At 38.3% G+C, this 23,696-nt stretch overlaps 1 protein-coding gene across 3 annotated transcripts in view; it reads left to right on the top strand.

The window, feature by feature from the left end:
- The first annotated feature begins 9,373 nt into the window (after positions 1 to 9,373).
- Positions 9,374 to 23,696, top strand: part of tox (thymocyte selection-associated high mobility group box) — a 48,447-nt gene continuing 34,124 nt past the window's right edge. Inside the window, exons 1-2 of one of the 3 annotated variants that reach the window (XM_069511598.1) lie at positions 9,389 to 9,519; positions 9,791 to 9,963. In XM_069511598.1, the coding sequence (XP_069367699.1) occupies positions 9,850 to 9,963 (114 nt within the window). In that variant the 5' untranslated portion in view covers positions 9,389 to 9,519; positions 9,791 to 9,849. Of the gene's footprint in view, positions 9,964 to 23,696 lie in introns of all 3 variants that reach the window. The other 2 variants (XM_069511599.1, XM_069511597.1) reach the window with 2 other exon arrangements.

Genomic DNA, 23,696 nt, shown 5'->3' with positions numbered 1-23,696 from the left:
TGTCATAGCACTGCCATACAAGCCAGTTGCCAGTCAGATTTCCCTTTAGCCTCAGCGTTTGGCTTTTAACGTTATTGTGATTAAAAGGCTGAAACACCCGATGACCCCAAGGTACAACTGAAGATTATTATTATTATTTTCATTAGCAACCTCAGTCTAAAAGAGCTCAAATGTGATGGTCACACAATTGTTCCTGGTCTCTAAAATTGAACTGAATTGAATACCTTTATTATAATTCATTCTTCTTTTCATTTTTTTTCTTTTTGTAAAACACTTTGTAACCTTGTTCAGATAAGTGCTATCCAAATTAAGTTATTATTATTGTGACCGTGATGGTGGACTGTGAATCATGATCTTGGTGGATCATAGATCATGGCTCGTGATCGCAGATCATGGTGGCAGCTGATTATGCAGCTAGATTGCTTAGATATACAATACATTCTCCTCACATATTTTTCCATTACTGGCAACACCACTCTCTGAGGTAACTATGTTTTTCCCCCTGTTAATAGAGATTTTCTTTGGTAGTTTTTCCCTACTCTTGGTGAGGGTTAAGTGTGTGTGTGTGTGTGTGTGTGTGGGCAGCTTCAGATTGTTTTTGGCCCAAACACCCTGGGGGGGAGACACAACAGCACACATAATTGAAAAAATAATAATAAAATAAATTAAATCCGTTGTTTTTTTAATGTCATTATTTCTCACCAAGTACAACATTCATAAAATAGCAAAGTGCAATGTGTTTCAATTGGTCATCCATGCACACTTGTTCACATGTTATTTCCTGATTTCTTCTATTGAAATGAGCAGCACAAAGTATTTGTATTTGATGATATACTTCTGTAGCTGCTGCCTTTGCGATGGCTGATTCAAATGAGAAACTAAATTAGAATCTGTCAGAGAAAGAAGCTCAGAGGGGAGAGAAACAGAAATCAAAAAGGAGCATTCACGTGAGACAGGTTTCAAAGTCAAAACTCCCACCTTCCCTAAGCACCAACCTCATTCTCCAATTATTGGTGGGTATATATGTATATAGATATATTGCTGGATATTCTATTGTGCTTACCTGTTTTCCGCCTCCGGCCTTATGTTTTATTTGAGGTGAGCTGCTTGATCTTTTTAATTATGATTCTGCGTTTTGCATTTAAGCATTTAATATTCACTCTATAAACATTTGTGAACAATGAAGGCAGCTAGGACTACAGGTGGAGGACATTAAGAAAGGGTGCTGTCAGAGGACATGATCTTGTCGCCTACATTCAACCTTAACCTTCAAGCAAAAAGTTGCTCTTCAGACCAAAATGATCAGGCACACCCGTAAGCATGGGAATCTGACCTGCAGGAGGAAGAGGAAACAAGGAGAGCGGAGGAAGGAAGGTCAAAAGAGAGAGAGATGCTGTCATTTGTAAATAAAGTTTTTTTAAACCAATGTTTTACTCCCCGATCTTGGGGGCATGTTTGTGTGTCTGTGTGTGTGTCTGTGTATGTGCTTGTGTTGTACAGTAGCATAATAAATTGCCCTGTATGAAATAATGATGAGCCTGGGTATAGAACAGTGACAGCAGGGAAAAATAGGCCTGAATGATGCATCAACCCTCAGCTAAAAATGTGCAAATGAATTCAATGGACTTGACATTCATCGAATATGAGACTGTCAGATCAGTGTGTGTGTGTGTGTGTGTGTGTATGTGTTAGATTTAAAAAAGCAGAAATAAGAGAACAGTGAGAGAAAGACTTGATATGTTGGTCTCTGCAAGGTTCATAAAAGTTAATAATAAATCAATGTTTGTTTAGATTTTTACAATATGAATTCGGCTTCTCCTTTTGTCTTCCTGTCAAAACTTTGTACCATTTTTCCTTTCCTTAAATTTAAATGCTGACCTGCAGTTATGGAGTTAGTTATAAGAATCAAATACAATACAGTACAAAAGGTGGAAATTGTATCATATATATATATATGTTCAAACAATATCATTTGACATATGTTTTTACTCTATCAGACAAGACTTGGGTCAATAATTGTGGAAACAATGTAAAAAAAGGTAAAAATAAAAAACATTTAATACGTTTGAGGTGGTGATAAAACCAAGAAGTGTGATTGAAACGGATATATTGAATAGAATGTATGTGTTACATGACCTAAACATCTGTCGGGTTGGTCACAACAGAGTAGGAAATCGGCTGGGACCCCTGAGAACAGCTGATTATGATAGTCCACAGCAGCAATAACTCTGTGACAACTCCTTTAGATTACATGATGGGATATGTACAGGAAACTGCAATGACTTAGGTTCGGTTGAAGACTAGAAAGTCTAAATGTGTGTGTATGATGTTAGTGGAAAGGTGGTGGGGGTTTGTACTACTTTACTTGTATCCATGTGTAAGCACAGTGAGCACATTTATAATTTTGATAATAAAATAATATTTTGAAGATTGTAGCAAAGTGGTATTGTGTGTTTCTTGACTGTGGGGGGTTTCTTTTTGTGTTTATGTAGGGCCCCTCAGGTTTTTTTTGCCTGGGGCCCCCATAGCCCCTTGAAACACACCTGACATGAGTCAAGCTTTCTCTGGAAAGATGTGTGGAGGAACAAAGCGACTAGATGAAACAACCTACAAAACCTACCTTTAATATATGAAATAAAAATCATTGTCATGATTCCATCATCTTTTGTTTACAAAAAAAGTGGCACCAAGCAGAAGCAGTAGAGCGGCCTAACTCATTGTCCACAGATGATGATGCAGCGGCATTATCACATTTCTCCTGTATTAGCTTCATTAAACTGGCTTCCTCACCTAGAAAGCTTTAATTAACATGGCACCATCATACCTTAAAGAGCTCAAAGACCATATCACCCCACTAGAGCACTGCGCTCCCAGAATTCAGGCTAACATATTGTCCCTAAAGGCTTTAAAAGTAGAGTAGGATCCAGAGTTTTCAGCTATCAGGCTCCTCTCCTGTGGAATCAACTCCCAGTTTCAGTTCCAGAGGCAGACACCCTCTCTACATTTAAGAGTAGGCTTAAAAGCTTCCTTTATGATAAATCTGATAGTTAGAGTTGGTCCAGTTCTGTCTTAGATCTGCTCTTAGTTCTGTTGCTATAGGTCTAGAATGTCGAGGGACACATGACACATGGAGCTTCTCTTTCCTCATCTCCCTTCTTATCACATCAAATAAATTAATGTCTCATCAATACATGTTACTGACTTGACTTCTTCCAGAGTCCTTGTGTTTCATCATTTGCAGATCCAGGACCGCAGCTGCAGCCACATCGTGGATCGTGATGGTGGATCGTAGATTGTGATCGTGGACCATAGATCATGACTGTGGATCGAGAATGAAAGATTGTGATGTCAATGGTGATCGTGGTGGCAGTTGATTGTGGACTATGGTTACAACTAGACTGCTTGATATACAATATGTCTATACTCACATATTCTACTGTCATTTATTTAAATCGTCATTGCTTCATTTCTATAAGACAGTTTCTTATGTATAAATATTTTAAACATTGACAAACCTTTCCTTATGTTCAAAACTGTTTCTTCTAATCATTGTTGTCAGTATTGTAATTTTGTTGATGTGTTCAGCTACACAGGGCATATATTGCACTTCTGTCTGGGATCCCTCACATGTGAATCTCTCTGAGGTTTCTATGTTTTTCCCCCCTGTTAATATGTTTTTTTGATAGCTTTTCCTTACTCTTGTTGGGGGTTAAGGGCAGAGGATGTCACACCTTGTTAAACCCTAGTCATATTGTAAATTGAGAATATGGGCTATACAATTTTTTTTTATTGATTTATCTTTACAGGTTTTACTCTTTAAATCATTTCATCTCATTTCATCCTTGTCCTCTGCAATGGTTTAATTGCACCGGACTGGAGAATCAGCACCAACAAAAAAACTATCTCACAAAGACACCCACAAAGTGATATTTTCTGGACATCACTCAGACACAGATGGAAGATGGCTGAATGTAGAGCATGATACATTGGGACGTGTTGTGTTGGTCAGAAAAATCACATGTGACTATGGCTCCATCTCTGAACTACTCTATTAATTTGTTTAGCAGGTTCAGTCATCACATGAGGCTACCGTTTTATTGTGTACTAATATCACTGGAGACTGTTTAGACCAGTGAGTAGTTCAATAACAGATCTAGGTTCTATTGTATCATACTAATAGGAACCATCTGGTTCAATCCCAACCAAAATGATGATAAAAAAACACTTATGGTAAATGTATTTGTTTTCACCTGAAAAACTGCTCCTCTGCAACTTTAACCAGCCAACATAACAGCCTGCTGCGCTGCCATCTGAACCTCATGCAGCCAAACCCACAGAACTTTATTATGATATCTGGAGGAGATCCCAGAGTTTTCAATGATATCACATACATCATGCTGAATTTTTGAGAAAAGTGTACAGTATACAACACATTTAGAATATTTCTTTTTGATGGATTAGTGCAGCTGTGAACAACATTGTTTCTCAGATTTGTAATATTTCACAAAGTCATAATCATATAGATTCAATAGAGAAGCAGTAAGTGGATACCTCATATTTATATATGAGACAGTGTGACGCTATGGAAATAACTGTAACATTAGAATAGAATAATAAAGGTTTATATTAAGGGAAAATAAAAAAATGGATGAAAAAGACAAATTGCTAAGATAATTGTTCTGGTTTTCTCAGGATCACCTTCGCATTCAATAGAGAATTTAATGAAACATTATCTATGTTATTACACTATAGATTCATCTGGTGCCAGTAAAAAATTAATTAACACTGTTCTTACACAAGATACTGTAATTACAAAAGAGAATAGAATTTACAAAACTACAATTCAAATGATCCAAACTGAAACATGTTTTACAATTAAGCATATATCTTCTATTGTTCCCGATTACATTTCCCCACTTCTTGAATTGTTGGTTATCAAAATGCAGCATAAACATGGATCTCACAATATTTGATCATATTTGAGCCAGCTTGTTCATTTAACGATCTCTTTTTTACTGATTTACTGTTTTTGCATCTTCTCTTTACTGGGAAGCTATAATAGCTAAAGGGCTGGCTGTTTTTACCTCGGAGTGGATAGCTGTGCTATGAATCTATAATGTAATCCTCCGATGTGAAGAGAGACACACCATTCAAATGGTACATATCTATATATCTAGTTCATCCTAGCAGACATGTTGGAAAGCTCATGCATGGAAATGTGAGAACTGCACGATAGAGTGAGAGAGAAAAAGAGAGAGCGAGAGAGGGAGAGTACATACTGCATATGTGCATGTGGTTTAGTGTGCGTGTGTGTGTGGGGGTGTATGTGGGTTTTAGATCTTACTCCTGTTGTGGGGACCTAAATCTGTTTACACAGCTATGATGAAGAGTTGTTGTCCTTCTCGTCCTCCCTGTAACGTAAATCAAACATTTTAAGATGAAGACATATTTTAAGGTTGGGTTAAGGTTAAGGGCTAGGCTTATGTAGTATGTTAGTTATGGATTAAGGTTAAAGTAAATCTGCAGGAAAAATGTTTTTACGTCAATGTCGTCTGAAACATGTACTCAACTGTGTGTGTGTGTGTGTGTGTGTGTGTGTGTGTGTGTGTGTGTGTGATGTGTGTGATGTGTGTGTAGTTTTGTACAGAGGAACTGTGTGTGGGGGAGGAGAATATGGAAGTGAATTATGCCTTTTTCAGATGGGAGGGGTGCATATATGTATGTGTGTAGGTGGGGGATGGGTGGATTGCACACTGTATGTATGTTCACTAAGTATGTGTGGGCTGGTTTGTGGTGTGTGTGCGTGTGTGTGTATGTGTGTGAGTGTGTGTGCGTGTGCGTGTGAGAGGGAGAGAGAGGGAGAGAGAGAGAGGAAGAGAATGATTGAGAATGCATGAAGAAGAAAAAATGCATTTCATGGTTTTGTGTGGATGAACTCTGCAGTCATTTTCATGTTGCAGTGTCCACATGGTTATGGTCCTTACATGTATGTCTGTGTGTACATATGCTTATATATATATATGTGTGTGTATGTGTGTGTGTGTGTTTTTCCATAATAAGTGTGATTGTGTGTGTGTCTGCAGGTATATATGATATAATAGTATGACTTCTATAATAGTCAACTGTAGCCTGTGTGTGTAAATCAGCAGCATGTGCACATCTGTGTGTGTGTGTGTGTGTGTGGCTGGGAGAGCATCTCTTTGTTTATCTGCTACTGTATCTATTTGAAGATAATGGAGATGTGTTCTGTCATTAAGGATCATTTGTATGGACAGAAAGCTGCAGTGAATCTGCTCTGGTTGTATTGAATTGCCTAATTATTCTTCTTTCAGACACACACATGAATTGTTTTATTTACTGTATCTCCACCCCATGTGATAATGTACACCTTATCTTGTTCTCTAAAGTCATTAGGACCTTTTGATTGACTTTTCACAAGCTGATTTAATCTTATTAGATGAGCAGGAGAGAAAAGACAATCTGGAAATTCACTGAAGGGATACACATAAAATACTATTAACTGTCTACCTAAATTCTAAATTTTGCTGCAAATTAAAAAGCTTTTTTACCTTCAGAATTTACTGATTCAAGTGGATCCCTTTCCTATTTCTTTTCTTTGATGGTGATGATATGAGGACTCACCCTTAATTTGTTCAGCAAACCTCTGACTTAACACAAGTGGATAAAAACATATTTATATCTTTTCATGAACTTAATTTTGTTTCCTGGTTTGTTTGACTGAAAGATGTTGCAAGTCATTATAGAGATTTATTTTTTAAAGAGAGTTTGGAATTGTTTCATTAAAAAATAACGTTTCTATACTCAAATGAGTCCCAGGCGGGGCTCCACGGGGCTCTTTGCAACAACATTAATTTGATTGGAATGAATTCGAACAATTCAATCAGTTCAAAAGAGTCACCCCACACAAAGTGTGTACAATTTAGTGGCATCGAGTGGTGAGGATGCAGATTGCTACTGACCAAATACCCCCCGCCAAACACATAAGAGAAGCTACATTGGCCTTGTGTAATACAGAAAAGGCCTTCCATAGAGCCAGTGTTTCATTTGTCCTTTCTCCAGTTCTGTAGAATCATCGTGGCGCAATAGAAGGAAACCGCTGCTGTTTATTTAGATTTAAAAAGTTTATTCTACACTGCAATTCTTTTTTTCAGAGTAATTTAGACAAATGAAACCTCATTATGAATATTATATTCCATTTCTTCTCAATAGATTTTCCTATATTCTTCATATCGGTCCATTAAGACATTATAAAACAGATTGGGCTTGTTTGAAAATGAGGATTTTATTCCCTTTTGGCTGGATTATTAGCTACATGTCACCCCCCTCCTCTCTAGCCCCATATTTCCTGTCTGTATTCATTGTTGCTATTAAATAAAAAGCATAAAATTACCTTGAAAATCAACTTTAAACAAAGAACCAGTTGTTATCCAATCTCTTTAAAAGGCAAAAGTTGTAGCCCACTGAAGGCATTAAGAAAAGCCTTTCGAGAGGAGAGACATGATAATCAATTAACTAGCAGTGCTTACACTTCAGTACTCATTACGGCTTTCATAGTGTTATATTCAATGGTTCCAATAAAAAGTGACAAAGTTAAGTATGTAACTAGTTATTTTACACCCAGACTCCTTTCTGGCTCCCTTTTCACAGCTGGCCAGTCAGATTGTTGGTCAGGACACTTGGGTTTCCTGTTTCCGAAACTGTTTCACCATCTGTCAAGCCCTGCTGATTTAAGACAAAACACCAAACCACTGACTGCCATGTAGTCCAATGCTATGCACATCCTAGTAGATTTGGAGAATCATGGACATACCATGGCATGGTTCCTTCAGCTGTTGTTGTTGATGTTGGTATGGAGAGTTATACACTGCCCTAACCACAAACAATCTCTGTGGAAAATCTTCAGAGGGGGCTGGAAGACTGTTGGTCATGTCTCGATGGTCAAAACCCAAACCAAAGTCAGCTCAAATAAAAAATATCTCATAGAAACAATGGGTAAAAGCCAAGCTCCGCCTCAACAACAGCACAGATGGCTCGAGTGAAACACCATTGACATATCATCAACACTGGCTTTCACCAGAGGCACAAAGATGGGAGGCAGCTCACCTCGTCTGAACTGTTTTCTAGTTAGTTTTCTTCCTGCCTTTGTAAATGGTCACTGTCCCAAAACAAGGTTCTACAGCTTCTTTCAAACAACTCACCAGGAGCTGATAGAAAGGCCACTTTGTGGACACAGCAGAGTTCATTTTAGACCATCAAAGTGTTTACAGTCAGTGCTCCCTGCAGGCAGACATTTTCTTCGATGCTGCATTATATATTATATATCACAACAATTTTCTTCCTCTCCCTTTACAGTGCCCAGTCTCTTGCTCAGTGTCTTTCCTCACATCATATACAAGTTAAGTTTGACTCTCTGAGTAATGACTCTCTTGGGCTGGAAATGAAATGATAGTTTATACATACAACTGTCACAGAAAGTGATGTGGCTTCACAGCATAAAGGAGAGGGGATACAGCACTGCATAGATGGAGAGACAAATCTGAACCACAGAACACACCACTACACTGTACATAACCCTAGGTTCACTGTGGTATTATTGTCCCAATTAATATCGACCACAATGTGCTGTAATTTGTTTGAATCACTATTAATTACTAAACAGGGGCACACATGTTCAAGGAATGCTGGATTTGCATGGATTCATATAACCAAAGGGTTTGTGACACACATGGACTTTTATGGTCACTGAGGATTTAGACAAACCAAACCCCTTTTGATGCACACTTATACACATCAATACACTTATTATTTATTTTTGACTATTAAATGTGGACTTTTGAACCATAAAAACATTGACTGACGATCAAGATGTCAAAAACACAAGCCATATTGTACAACCAAGCCAATATAGGCGACTTGTTCTCATTTGAAATGAATAATAAACTACAAGCATATATAAAGAAAGACAGATGTGAAAAATGACAGGAAATGATTAAAAAAAATGTGAATAATACAATAAGATAATAAACAATGAATTGAGTTGAAACATTAACCCCTAACTAGACCTCTAGTTTATTATTATTTTTTATCATTGTGCTGTTGAGCTCTTCTGGAAATAAAAGATAGTTTAGTATCACAACTAATCTCACCCACTGAGGAGGGCTCCTCCGAATACATTTGAAAGACGCGCTTCTTACGTTATTAATGAAAAGATGACCTCAGCGTCTTTGTTTGAGTCGCTTTGTTCTTCCCCTGCTCTTATTTTTTTCCCTCCCGACATAACTCGAGCTTTTATTTTGTGAGAATACACACATCCGGCCCTGCCGCGCTCTGTGTGCCGCTGGCTTGACGGAGCAGCCCTTTGTATACCTGCTGGTCCGGAGGAGCCGCGGCACGGAGCAGACGCGCGGCGGCAGTGGAGCAGCACCGAGCGGCACGACAGGACAGACAGGGTCCCATCCGAAACACGCACCGGCTAGTGAGCACAGAGACAAAGCAGCGGTGGGTTTTATAGCGCACTGTCCGTATCAAAGAAGTGCGTTCATCGGGAAGTTTGCCCCTCAGATCAGCGGCCACCGGAGCATGATAGCCGGCGTGGAGAGAAGAGCATCAGCCTAAACTTCAGCGACTCTTTGAGCTCGCTTTATACCGGCTTCATCTGCTGGAAACCCGCGCTCGATTTCGTGGTTGTAGCTGCATGACTCGCTGACAAGCTTACTTTAACTTCATGAAAAAATAAAATAGACAGCAGGTTATTTTTTTTTGCCGTTAGAGAAGAAAGAAAACTCGGAAGCAGAGTTCAGCGGTGGAGAAGTGGATGTATTGTCAGCCATGGATGTGACAGTTTACCCGCCTCCTCCTCAGCCACTGGCCGTGTCAAACCACGCCAGGCTCGGGCAGCTCTCCTACCCTGACCCGGCCTTTGGCAACAACAAGGTAAGACAGGTACGATAGAAGCATATATTCTGCTGAAACCACGTCTGTTTCCTATTGTGTTGTGATGATAGTCACCTTTGTGCTACTTTAACCAGCCTCACTGTGCATTCCTCTGTCCTGCTCATTCAAATTAAGTGATAATTAATTGCTTTATTAGGCGACAGTTAATTAAAGCAGCTAATGAAGGTAACCGAACCCCTCAGTGGTTTTATTCACACCAGAGCCACTCACTCACCCACTAGATGATACACATGATCTAATTCCACTCAACTGTGATTAAAACTTACTTCTAGTGGTTTAAATATGATAGAGGTTGTAAGGATTAATAAAGGAGTTCAGAGGAAAACAGTTGATGTTCACTAGAATTCACAGCAGCTCCTCTATCAAACCTGCTCTGTGATACCTACATTGGTGTGTGTGATGCTCTGTTGTCTTTCTCCCTCCAGAGAGCAAGGTCAGGGTCAGAGTCACTTCAGGAACATAGTCAGAGATGTCTATATACAAAATATATATGTGAAGGTTTGTTTGTTTTCAGAGTAACATGTCTGGATATGTGACGAACTTACACATGTGACAGACCCTGCACATTTGACAGTGATGAATGACTTCATTATTTCAGTAGGTTCAGATGATGAGTGTAGCAAATAGAGTTAAAGACAGATAATTAACCTCTCTTCAATCTAAGTGCAATTAAATGGAACGCTGCATCTTTTCACTTTTTCTTGTAAAAATAATTAAATTCATGAAAATAATCTTAACTAACAATATTCGCAGTGAGGTCATTAGTTTTATGTACATGTACATTTGTTGCTACGGCATGTAAAGGAACATAATATTTATATAAATGTGACTGTATAAATGTGTTGTGCTTCTCATCATTGCCCAGAGGGTTAATTTAATGTACACTACCAGGTGAACCAGGGGCTAACCTCTTCTACTGTGTTCACACTGCAGTGACATACTCAATCTTTCCTGTTCTTTAACTAGGTGCTTAAAATCTTAAACCATCTCTGTCACTGTCTTAATAAACAGAGTCTCAGAATAACTGTCAACAGTAATGCTGCCGTGCAATTACAGAGGCATGGATGTGCTGGTTTTTCCTCTGTTTAACCTCCCAGCAGCAGCCTGGTGTAGTGGCTGGGAAAAACAACACTTAGTTTTACCCAAATACCCCGTCTGCCAGCAGGTGTCTAAGGTACCCAGACATCTTACTCTGACTTTTATTCAATCCAAGTTCCGACTGAGAAGTACTTTTAAACAGGTTCTTGGGTGTGTAGTATATGTTTTAATGTCCTGTTGTCTTACAGTTTTGTTACTCTATAACTACTGTTTTAGCGGAATAAAGAAAAGTCTGTCCCCACCAAGAACATTATGTTTTCACATGTGTCTGCTTGGGTTTGTTTGATTTGTCAGCAAGATCCCACAAAATATACAGAAATGATTTGCATCAAAATTAGTGGAGATCTGGTTAAAGGGGTTGATCTTGTTTTTTATGACACATTGTGAGATTGTGCATTTTTCATAATTCTACTGAAACTAGGCACTTAGTAGACTGCATGCTCCTCCCAGGCTCAACAGTCTCCTTATGAAATTAACATGATCTGGATTGTAGGTGATCTGGACCAAATTTCATGCACTCATACATATGAGTCTCCTTAATATGCCCGGATTCCTTTTTCATCAAATCCATGAATTATTCCCTGAGAACATGTGAAAATATATTTTAAAAAATGCCTAATGTAATGGGTTCTTTCTTGGCCCATGTCCCATCCTTCTACCAAGTTTGGTGAAAATCTGTAGTTGTTTTTGTGTGATCCTGCTGACAATTGGAGAGGGATAAAAGTCCTAATGTTTGGATCTGGATATAAAATATAAAATTTGTGGTGTTGAGATCTACAAGTTTTTACAGTCTGGTGCAGATCATGAAAAGACTTCCTTTTGTGTTTATCTTTCTATTATAACAACTAGATAGATGTGTTGGATTGTTTGGCCTTGGCAGAGCTATGCACTTAGTAGTAAATACTGCATACAGGCAGTATGTAGTTTGGAATTTGACCTCAGTACATGCTGGTTGAGCATTAACACAAATATCACATCAACTTATAACACTGTGAAAGACTGAACTATCAGTAATATATATCAATCTGATGATTTTTAGCTGTGAATCTAACATGAAGCATAGAAATGCTTGTGTCGTTCAGGGAGCCTATTTGTTTCAGAGAGAGAGAGGCTGAGATGTAGAGTGTGAGAGAGTGAGCAAGAGAGCTCTGTGGTTGGGGGTAGGGACTGGAGAGAGGTAGTAGGAGGGTTGTTGGGGGTAGGGATGATGTAGATGAGAGAGAGGGGGAGAGAAAGAGTGAGAATGAAAGAGAGAGAGAGAGAGTAGTGGGGGTGGGGCCGGGGCCACTAAGGTTTGCGTTATATTTCGGTGTCTTTAGATTCACAGCTCTGTTGGCCTGATAGAAGAGATCATATTACTGTGTCGGGGAACAGAGAGAGGGGGAAAATAGAGACCGGGGTGTATATAAAAGGGAGTGTGTGTGTGTGTGTGTGTGTGTGTGTGTGTGTGTGTGTTGTGAGAGAGAGAGAGAGAGAGAGAGAGAGAGAGAGAGGCATGTCTGACAGATGTGTTAATGTAAAGATGTAATGCCTGTAGTGGTCTACATTTTCCATCTCACCTAAACAGGGAATTCCAGTGCTCGCAGAAAATACTCAGATCCCACCAGTGTTTGCACTCTTCATTTAAAGATATAAAATGTAACAATTCTGGGAGTTTTATTTTGGCCTCTGCTACAACTTCTGGACCAAACGTCATACATGACGAAGGAACAACACACTGCTAGCCAGTTAGCCCATCAGCTGTATTTTCCACTGTTTGTTATGATCCCTTGTGTGGATCACAACTATTCATTAAAGTTTGACGCGTAACGTGAATAAAACTTTAATAAATTACCTCATCTGTCAACATGAGTGAACTCATCTGAGTTGCATTGGTTAGATTTTCATCGGCAATGGTGGTAAAGACAACTCCCATGATCCCATGCTGCTTCATGATGTCTTCAAACTAGGTCTTTTGTTATTCTTTTCAAGTGACCCGAAGTTACACATTGTACGTTTGATATTTTTCCCCATCAATCCACAGCCTATAACCTATAGTGAAAAAGAGAAAATCTGTTTTTATACATTATTATGAACATTTAAAATATCTAAACAAAAGAAAGTTTCAAGCTAGAATACAAACAGAGAAACATGGAAACAAGTAGTGTATGTAATTGAAACACATTAATTGACACAAACTAACACCTGGACTTCTACATTAAGTATATTGTGCCGTTAAGCTCCTCCAGGTCATCGTCAGTCTAGAAATAAATGATAATATTGTGTCAAAACGACTCTCATTTACAATAACTATTTATGCCATGTCACAATTTTATCACAGAGGTGTATAGAGAGGTCTGTGGTCTCCATGGCTTGGTGTTTGTCCTGACCTGCACTGTGACATGGGGGTCCTTATAGATGTGTGTACTTCTCTATGTCCAGTCATTTCCTTTCCTCACAGATGGACTCTTCTTTACACATTTCAAGGATAATTAAAGACATATTAAAGTTTTCTTAGCCGGATTAAATATGTATAACTAAATGGCCAAATGGCATTTTTATCAATACACGATAAAGTTAGGGAGAGTGAGGGAGGTGAGGGCTAAATACTTACTGAAGCCAGTTATATTATTCTTATTACAATTACATAAATCTGCTGTTGTGCACTTTGTACATCAACCATCCATCCTGACCTCCTCCCTTATATTATGTGTGGAACAAAACAGTGGCAGTAACTATACCAACCATTGTACTGACACATCATCGAGGAAACAGTGATGTTTGCCCTTTTAAACCATGAATGGAAAAACAGCGTCAGTCATTTACTGAATATCAACAGAAAATCAATTGTCAACTGTCATCAATTAAGTGTTGAGAATCCATTAATCATAATATATTCGGGCAAAAAGATTGTATAATTCCAGCCTCTTAATAATTTGTTGCTTTGTTTGAACTCTAAAAAAACTTCAATAGTTTTCTGATCCTTCATAGACCAACAAATATAATTACAATCCGTTACTTATGAAAAATACCAATGAAAATAAGTTCCTACTAATTAGTTGTATAAAAATGTAATTAGCAGAAGAAGGGTTTAAAGAAAATAATGTTTTGTAATTAACAGGAAAATTTAAAATTTAGTGTCACACAAGCCTTTTCTTCAGAAATTCTAACTAAAATGGGCCACGTGGATCATGAACGTCATTATTGTCTCACATGTTTGTTTTCTGTTTTTATTGATGAGACCATCCTAGAGCCAGCCTATCCTCTCCCTCTCCCTTTGTGCTGCCCATAGTCACTGTTGTTGAGTTTTTGCAGTTGGCTTGATATATATCAATTTCTGTACATTTTTAGTTTATTTAACCAAATGGATCACTGAGTGTCCCTTTAAGATCCATGTAACATACTTGTATGTACATTTAATGGACCCACATCAACCTTTTGTGTTATTGGTAACAGGATATGTTCAGTTAGCTTGTACCTTAAATATCAGATGGTTCTGCATATTTGTATTGCTCCAACAGTTCTTACTGCAGGACACATCCACTCTGTCTGTCTTTTCTTGTTAATGCTACCATCAACAATGAAACTTCTCTTGAATGAAGTGTCAGAGGAGGTGTCCATGTGGCCAGCACAGTGTCACTGTCTGTGATACTCGTGAGCGGCGGGATGGATGAACAGAGGTGGATGAGCCATGCTGAGCCCTATGACAGTGCTCATAATGAGTGTCCACAGACGTGAATATGAGCAATACACTTAATACGAGAAGTGAATAAGATGTCATGTGCTGTAATCTTGTGAGGAGACTTTGGCATCTGTATGAAATTATACACGTATTTGTGGTGTAGCCATTGAAATACATTAACTATTTAATTAAACTTGCAGCCTTACGGAGAGTAGACAAACTACAGAGCGACAAGAATGGGATGAGAGGAATCTAGGAGAGCGGGAGGGGAAGGGTCGGGTGCAAGAGGGACGGGTAGAGGGAGAGAGCGCCTAATGTAAACATGATGACTGTGAAAGCTGGGTGAGGTATTTCTAAAGCAAATAGAATGGGAAAGAGAACAGGGAGCACAGAAGTAGGCCTTAGGCTACATCCACACTAACACCTTTTTGTTTTAAAACCTATCTGTTTTGCTGTCGCCTGGCATCCATACTACTCTGGTGCTTCCAAACCCCTAAAATGGAAACTTTTAGAAATGTAGCTGGACCTGTTTTAGTCTTAATGGGCAGAAACAAAGACTTTTTGAAACAATGACATAAACAGCCAAGTTCCTGAACATCCATGTTCGTACGAATCACAAATCCTTCTAGTTCTAACTTTCAGTACAAGCTCCAAGATAAGAAAACAGCATTGATCTTCCTCCTTCATATAGCATTTTATATAACTAAGCAAGCAATTGTGGAGTAGACAGTTTATTCCCTGTTTACACTGCCCAGTGTTTGTGAATGTTCATGTGCCTTGATTCAGGTGCGTTAATATGGTTAGAGATCATGTTCAATTTAAAACACTGTAAAGGCATTGTGGATCTAGCCTTGGTGAACAACAGGAGAATACCGAGTGGAGGAAAGCAAAAAAGAAGAGAAATTACACGGGTCAACAGGATGAGAAAATGTAGAGAAATAAAATCTAGACCAATAACAATTAGAAGTCATAATCTTGTGATCTGGTGCTCAAAACCTGTTCTGTGATGAGTCAAGAGGTCACTTCATCTGAAGTCATGACTTGTTTTCAAATCATGCAAATCATAGGATTAGCTCAGTGGGTATGCTGTTTAAACTGGACTCAGATATGTGCACAGGTCTGGTGTGGTATCATCATCATCATCATTTTAAATTGATAGTTTGAAAGTCTGAGCCCAGTTTTCCATTTGTGGTCTCCGACTGTTGGACCCATGGTTTCTGTTTTATGGAGAAACCCACTGAGCATGGTGCACCAGCAAAAGCAAGCAAGTTTTCTTCATTTTCTCTGGCACGCTCGTAAATTTGCTTCTCAAAGTATTGTGGGACGGCAGACAAAACTGAACTACTCACTGAATAGAAAAAAGGGAATGATTCAAAGCTGGAACACTTTAAGATTAATGAGCTATTCACCTGTATGTTAAAAAACTGACAAACAAAATGAAATGCAGCTGGGGACGAGAAGTTTACTTTCTTTCCTAGTAGAAAATTATTCAATGCCTTTGTCAAAGAGACATTTTTTGACATGGTGTTGTAGGAAAATGGCTGATAGAACTAATTCCATTTAGCTTCTTCAGTGTCATAGTGCTGGGGTTATTGCTGCTTCACTGTCACACTGCTGTGTCTTAATAGGGGAAGAGGACAAAGCCATTGAAAATGCTTGTCGCACCTGCACTTTTACTACATACAGATTAAAGACTGAAACAGATTATGAGGTCTGTGTGGATAGTAAAAACGTTATGTACCATAGAGCGAGAGCACGGAGCACTGCTAATTAGGTCAATTATTTTTTTATTACTCGATTAATATAATAATGAATTGATCAAAAATACAATTCAATACAAGTCATTTATACGTATTTAATCATCTTCTCTTAAATACAAACAAATACAAAGTATGCGCTGCAAGGCATTATTCCACAACAAAAAATAGCTAATCTGCCTTTTACAGTCCCATACAAAATCTCTCCAAAATAAAATGAGTGCAAGAGCTTGTTCCATTCAATTATAAGGAACATATCAATCTACATTAATCTGTCCAACAACAAAACAAATGAAAACCGGTCTCTGAATAAAAACTCCCACACTTTAGATCAGGGATATTCACTTAAATTCAAAGAGGTCCAGTTAGAGAGAATTTCCTCAAGCAAAGGTCTGAAACATCATAATGTGTAACATGAGTTATGATTCAGTGCCATATATTTTGAAGTAGCCTTTAGTTGTATCAATGTATGAAATCAAAAACGGAGTATAATTCAATTTCAACAGCATTTCAACAATGTTCATTATTAATATCAATAATAAATGAATGCTCTTTTTTCATTTCAAGTAAAATAAGGTTTGCATTTAAAAAAGACATCTTAAAATACAGTGCCTAACTTTAGAGGGAAAAAAAGATGTAGTTTGAGTTTCCCCTGTTCCTCTTTTTTCTTATCTACATTTCACATATGAACAGTCTCAACAAACAACAACTAAACAGCTTTAACACCTTTTCTCTTTGTTCCCACTTGTTCAGTGAAAGAAGTAAACTCTACCGTGTGCTGCCAGGATTTACTACCGCAAAGACGAAAGTTGCGCAGGCTAAAATAGAAACGATAGAATAATAGGTCTTCACATCATGACCGTGGTCCGCCTATTGTTGACCAATACTTTAGATTATACTTTTTGCTTCAGCTTGCTCTTCAGGTGAATCCATGCTTTGACTGTGCACAGCCACCTTCCAACATTATTGATTATGTCGACACGTCGCCCCAGCCTTACTTCAAATAGTGCTGCACACAGTTAGAGATGGTGAGAGATCATGTTATGAGAAGTGTAAAAAATGTTTGGGGTCATTATGAAACTCTGGCAGGACAAATTACAATATGGAGGGTCATAGCTTTACTTTTGCAGGACATGTATCTCAAGGTTGACAAAAAGCCAACACAAAGTTTACATTTATTTGTGTATTACTCCGAACTTTGAATTAAGAATCATAAGATAAACGCACAAGAAATCTGCAGAAGCTTTAGACATCAGCTGCTCATACAGGCCTTCATAAAGCCCACCTCAGCCCCAAAGCTGTGATTCAGAGTCACCTTGGGGGACAGTTTATTATCATCACACCCTCTTCTCATCATTGCTGGTGTGTATGTGCAAGGAACATACTCTATGATGTAGTAGTAATAAATCTGCTCCACGTGAGTTGGCTGAGTTAACTTATTGTGATTGCTGGCGGTTAGCCACGGAATAAACAGGATGGTCCATTCTACTGTACAGAATAATCCACTCTACACCAAACTCACCAAAAAATCATCAATTTAACGAACAGTATCAGTCAGTCAGAATTACAGCTGTTGATAAGAATGATTTTGTCAGTAAATTAAAATGGCCTATAAGTTTTCAGACATAAATATTTTAAAGGATTTCTAATACGTCTATAGATATGTTATTTTATTATCTTATCCTTTGCTCCCCCTCCAGTGTTTTTTTGGAGTATCACATATTGCTATTGTCTCCTCCTACAGTTTTCTTACCAGCCAAAGTGTCGGCATCTCATCTAATTATCTATCAGAACAACAACTAGTCAATCTGTCCGTCCGTCTGTCTGTGTTGGCTCTCATCCCCGTCATCCCCAGAACATCAAGCCAGACTCCCCACAACACCCACCCACGATTGGGTAACTTGCAGCACTGCTGCACGTTTGCCGATGTGGCTGAAGGTGTTTCAGTTGGTTGAATTGAGGGGACGGAACACCGAGGGACCCCCTGGTTGGTGGTGGTGGGGTTGCCAAATGGAACAGATGGGCAGAAGTAGAGTCCTGCCAGAAGAGACTAATTATCAGGATTTCGTATCCAAAACAAACATATTGCAGTCAAATCACATACTGCAATCATCACTGCATTGTTCCGTGTGTACTCTATTAGTGACAATGGCTTAGATCAATTAACTTGTGGTGAAAGAGATGGGATCAGTTCCTGAGGCATTATTTGGGGGTTGTAGCACTTTTTTAATGCTCTGCTTTTGTTACTGATCCTACAATCATAAATGATGTAGACTGAAAACAAATTGCCAAAATTGAAAGGTGTAAAGTGTTTTTTTGCTGAACAATGTTCTCTCTGCGATCGTAGACAATGTTTGACTTGGGGTTTTCTGCTTATGTGATTGATCTTACTTTTGTCCTTTGTATACAATAGTAGCAAATGATGTGAAGGAAGTGATCTAAGAGACAGTTCTATTATTAGCATCAGTGCTAATTACCATTGTGACATTTCACTGTACATGTCAACATCTACAGAATAATTGCCTGACCCAGTCAGTACACTGATAAACATTATACAGGTCTGCATTGGAATCAACTAATCTTTAACATTGAATTAAGTTTCGAAGTAATTCAACTACTTTTTTACTTGATGTTATTGTATTCCCAGCATTCATTGTTTGAATGTTAAAATTCTCCATACATTTTAAGTTTTCAAAACTCATAAAACAATATTGAAGTAAAGTAAAGCAAAACTTTATGTAGCAAGGGGACTTTTCTTATCTGAACATCTTTAAATTATTTACAGTCGTTTATGTTGTTGTCATTGTGATGGAGATAAGACAGACAAAACAATTGTTGAATTGAATTAAAGCTGTTAAGTTGAATTATGTCCCCTGATAATGAGTCAACAGAAATCCATTCAACCAACTAGTTTCACACACCACCCAAAACCATTACTGATTACAATAAGCAGGTGTCTTGACACATTTACTCAAACACAGCAACTTGATGAGACGTCATGTTTCCATTTGTAACATAGGCTTTACTTGAGGAGGAAGTTGAATTGAACACTATGATTCTGAGTTTTTCACTTAACAACTTTAACCACCAAACATTTTATCTTTCTGTGAAGCATCTGCAAAACTGAATTCTAGTTTTAATGCCTCTTTTCTTTGGTCCCCTTGGTATACCACTGACAGTTCTTTATCAAGTAATGAAAATATTTTGAGATTGCATATTAAGATTAAGATTTCCAGATTGAAGGCAAGTGATTCACTGTTGGGTCATTCAGGCTTTTTTAAAAGCCTTGAATTTAGTGAAAGCTGACATTTTTAATTAGATTCATGTGTGAAGGAGCTGTATCTTAAGCCATTTTCAGACATGACCACAACACTGCGGGAGGTTTTCTGCACAGACGTATTCACAACAGCAACAAATCCTCCGCATTATTCAGGTGAGAGGTGGAGCAGCCCGGTGCACCAGACAGAGGCAGGAAGTGACATATTAACTCTATTAACACGTGAGTTTGTTTACAGCACCCCAACACCGGCCCAAGCTCTTATCACCACAAACTCTTTTGACATTCTTGCATCTGTCACGTGTTAAGCTCTATTCATGCTCCTGCTTCAAAGCTACACCATAGGTACGCACTTAGCCTATGCACGGACCGAGCATTCAGTGCTGTGTGTATGTGTGAGTCGCGCTGCATTTACACCCCCAAAAAGCTAGTGGCGGTGTAAATGAGTTTCTTTGCTGGTGTTAAGTGTCCTCTGGTTTATGATCCGATTATTTACAATTTCTCTTGTGAGTGTTACAAAGTGCATTATATTGGAGTTGATAGATGTTAAAGAGCAACCACTTTTTCTTAAAGAACTGCAACAAAGAAAAGAAAGACGTCGTTGGTTTTCATTCCGTCAACTCAATTAAAATTTGGCAGCAAGTCTGCCGGAAATGCGATGCCACCAAGCGGACCAATCACAGCTCTTGCTTTCTGCACCTCCTCGATGCATAGTCAAACCCCCCACCCAGTTGCTGGGAATCCAGCAGGACATGTGCTGTGTTCACACATCAACTTCTCGTAGATTTGATCCTTATCCGCCTGTCCTCCTAGTATAAAGTCTGTCTCACTCGGACATTTGCGGTCACACATGCACCTTCTAATGTTCATGTCTGAATGCAGCTATAGTATCTCTCTCTCTCCTTTTTGATTCCTTTTTGACTGTTTTCTCCATCCTCTTGTCAACTGTACATGTAATTTCTCTCTACCTCTCCTTTCTCTATCTCTGTTCCGATTTCTTTCCTCAATACACTGTATTTCTCTCTTTTCCTTTGTCCTTCATCCTAATAGTCTCTCTCCCCCTTTCTTTCCCCTTCCTCCACCCTGATCCACTTAGCTGGCTGCTTGTTATTCAAACCTTTGCTTTGCCCCCACACACACACACACTCACTCACACACACACTCACACACACACTCACACACACACACACACACTCACTCACACACACACTCACACACACACACACACACACACACACACTCACACACATAGAGGAAGCAGCTAGGGAGGGAGAGAGAGACAGGCCATGAAGTCGAAGGGGGGGTAATTTGGTTTGATAACAAACCTTACCATCCTGTCAAGTTATCTTACTGGAAGGTTTGATACACATACATCCCCATTGATGCAAAACAGTTTCTTGTATAATAGTAGCACTGATTAACAAAAAAATAAACAAGATAAAAGCCCCAACATCTAGACCATAGGTGCCCCCCCCCGTCACCCACTGAATCTTGACTCATTTATCAAATGGGAAATAAATGTAAATATAGCTACTGTCCCAACCAGTGGATGGCAGTTCCACCTGCATCATCTGACTGTATTAACACGTATATCATGTTCTATGTAAAATATTACATGAGTTTTTTTATTTGGTGTTGCAGCGTTTATATTAATACTTTGAAGTGGCAGTTTATACAAGGTAGAAAAATAGTAAGTATTACAAAGAAAATATTTACACACTACCTCAGCTGCTACAAAAATGCTTCCCAGACAAGGTGACAGAATATCAAACAGGCACACATCGCACTAGGGCTTGAACAATACATCATCCATTGCATCGCACATGTCCAAATTGGAGGAGAAAGGCCTTTAGAACACAATAGTGTGAGAACACATTTTTATATGCCTAGGGTGAATCTGGGTAATCTGGGACATTGAGTAATGTGGCACACCTCAGTGCTAGTCTGTTTATTTCCTTTTCTAACGAAATCTAGTGAACATGTATTTTAGTATGGGGTTTGCATGGATATCATGTGGATGACTTTATGGGGGTGATGTCACAGAAAGGGACGCGGCGAGTGTCGATCAGAAGCTCCCCCTTGGAATTGCATGAGAAGGAAAGTAACACAGGATTCTAACAAGATTAATGTTATGGATATAAATCTGTCAAAAATCAGACAATGTTCCTAATTGTTATCTAATTGTGTTGCTCGATGTATTCAAGCAACACAATTGGCATTGAAATGTTTAAAATATGTTTTAGTGGTTTGTTGTTTGTTTTTTGTCCCACTTTATCACACATTATTGATAATGCGAGGAAGGGTTTCTAACCTGCACAGATTTTTTGCTAGCAGAGTAGCCCCAATAGATAAATCTGTTATTGTTATTGTTACTTGCTGTTAATTACATTTTAATCGATTTTTTTAAAGTGATACACTTGTAATAGAATGTTTTAAATTATTAGTATAGTTTCTTAAATTAAGATATGAATATAACTTTATGACATTTCTATGAATAATATACATTTTCTTAGTCATTTCATAATGCTTTTCAAAAATTGAAATGTTGAGTTTGAGATGCATAAAGCACGGTGATAAAGGCTTTTTTTAAAAAACCCTAATACAAGCGTCCAAGATTATCAAGTGACCCAGATTTATCAGATTCAGGCAGAATCTTTTTTCTTTTTTGGCACAAGTAACACTAATGTGCCATGTCTCCTCTAAATATGATATCTCCATTCTTTCTTCTGGTGTAGTAAGAAAACATCTTAAGGATTACAGAAAGGTATCATATGTTGATCTTATCAATTGGTGAATCAATAAAAATGTATTTGTATTGCCCATATTCACAAACCACAATTTGTCTCACAGCCTAATTTGTTAAACAGATATTGGAATAAGTCGTAGAAGTCAAAATTGCAAAAATGGTCCAGATTTCACCCTGACATAAATACTGCTGATGAGTAGCAGAGGTTTGTGGTCAGACATCTTTAGTTACTCTGCAGTGTATACTATAGTGGTGGGTGTTTTCTTGTGGTGGGATTTCAGAACAACTTTTATCTGAATGGTGACATAAGATCTTGGTGAAAAGCTTTTAAAATGGATTTGGATCCTAAAAAATCAAGCCATGGATAAATTAAACCATACTCAATAGCTAATCAACAATGGCTCACCTGATCGCCTGCAGACAAACTGCTTATAATGAGTAAACCACTGTAGGTTGTACTTGCCATGGTCTGCCCAGCAAACTGGGACCATCAAATAGGCTCATGTTAGGCCCTGTTGTATTTTACTTCTATATTCTTTCTATTTGGAAGATTTAGTATCTCCTACCATGCCCTTACTTTTCTCTCATTCAATTTAAAGTCCCATGAAAGAAATGTCTTCGTTATCTTTGATTCTGATTTGAAATGTGATAAATTAAATCAGTTCTCAGCACTGGCTTCTTCCATCTTAGATCACTTCAATAAATAAAAATGATGTGTACAGGAGACTTATTGAAGACGACAGTTCCAACATTTCTTTCCTCTTGTGTGAACCGCTGCAGTTCCTTCTTTGTAAGAATCAGTCAGTCAGCCCTTTCTCACCTCCTTACTGGTACCATGAGGGAAGACCACATTTTCAATTTTACACCTTCATTGCTTACCAGAATTGATTTTAATATTCTTGTATTTGTTTTTAAACCATGGCATAGACTTGCACCAGGTCATATCTCTGATAATCCCATCCCCTATGTTGCAACCTCAGGCCCTTCCGATCTGCTGACCAATTTCTGCTGTCCATTTCACACATTCAGTTAAAAACCAAAGGTGATGGTGCATTTTCAAACTATAGCCTTATAAAATACACTGCTTCTAAAAAATATTCCCTTGCCATCCCCTGATATCTTAAAATCTTTCCAAAGACCTAGATATTTTGTTTAGCTGCTAATATTAAATCAGCTCGATAA

Source organism: Paralichthys olivaceus, chromosome 16, assembly GCF_024713975.1.
Source record: "Paralichthys olivaceus isolate ysfri-2021 chromosome 16, ASM2471397v2, whole genome shotgun sequence".
In the NCBI taxonomy this organism is placed as follows: Eukaryota; Metazoa; Chordata; class Actinopteri; order Pleuronectiformes; family Paralichthyidae; genus Paralichthys; species Paralichthys olivaceus.
The sequence above is the reverse complement of the archived record's forward strand: the minus strand, read 5'-3'. Positions and strand labels throughout refer to the sequence as shown.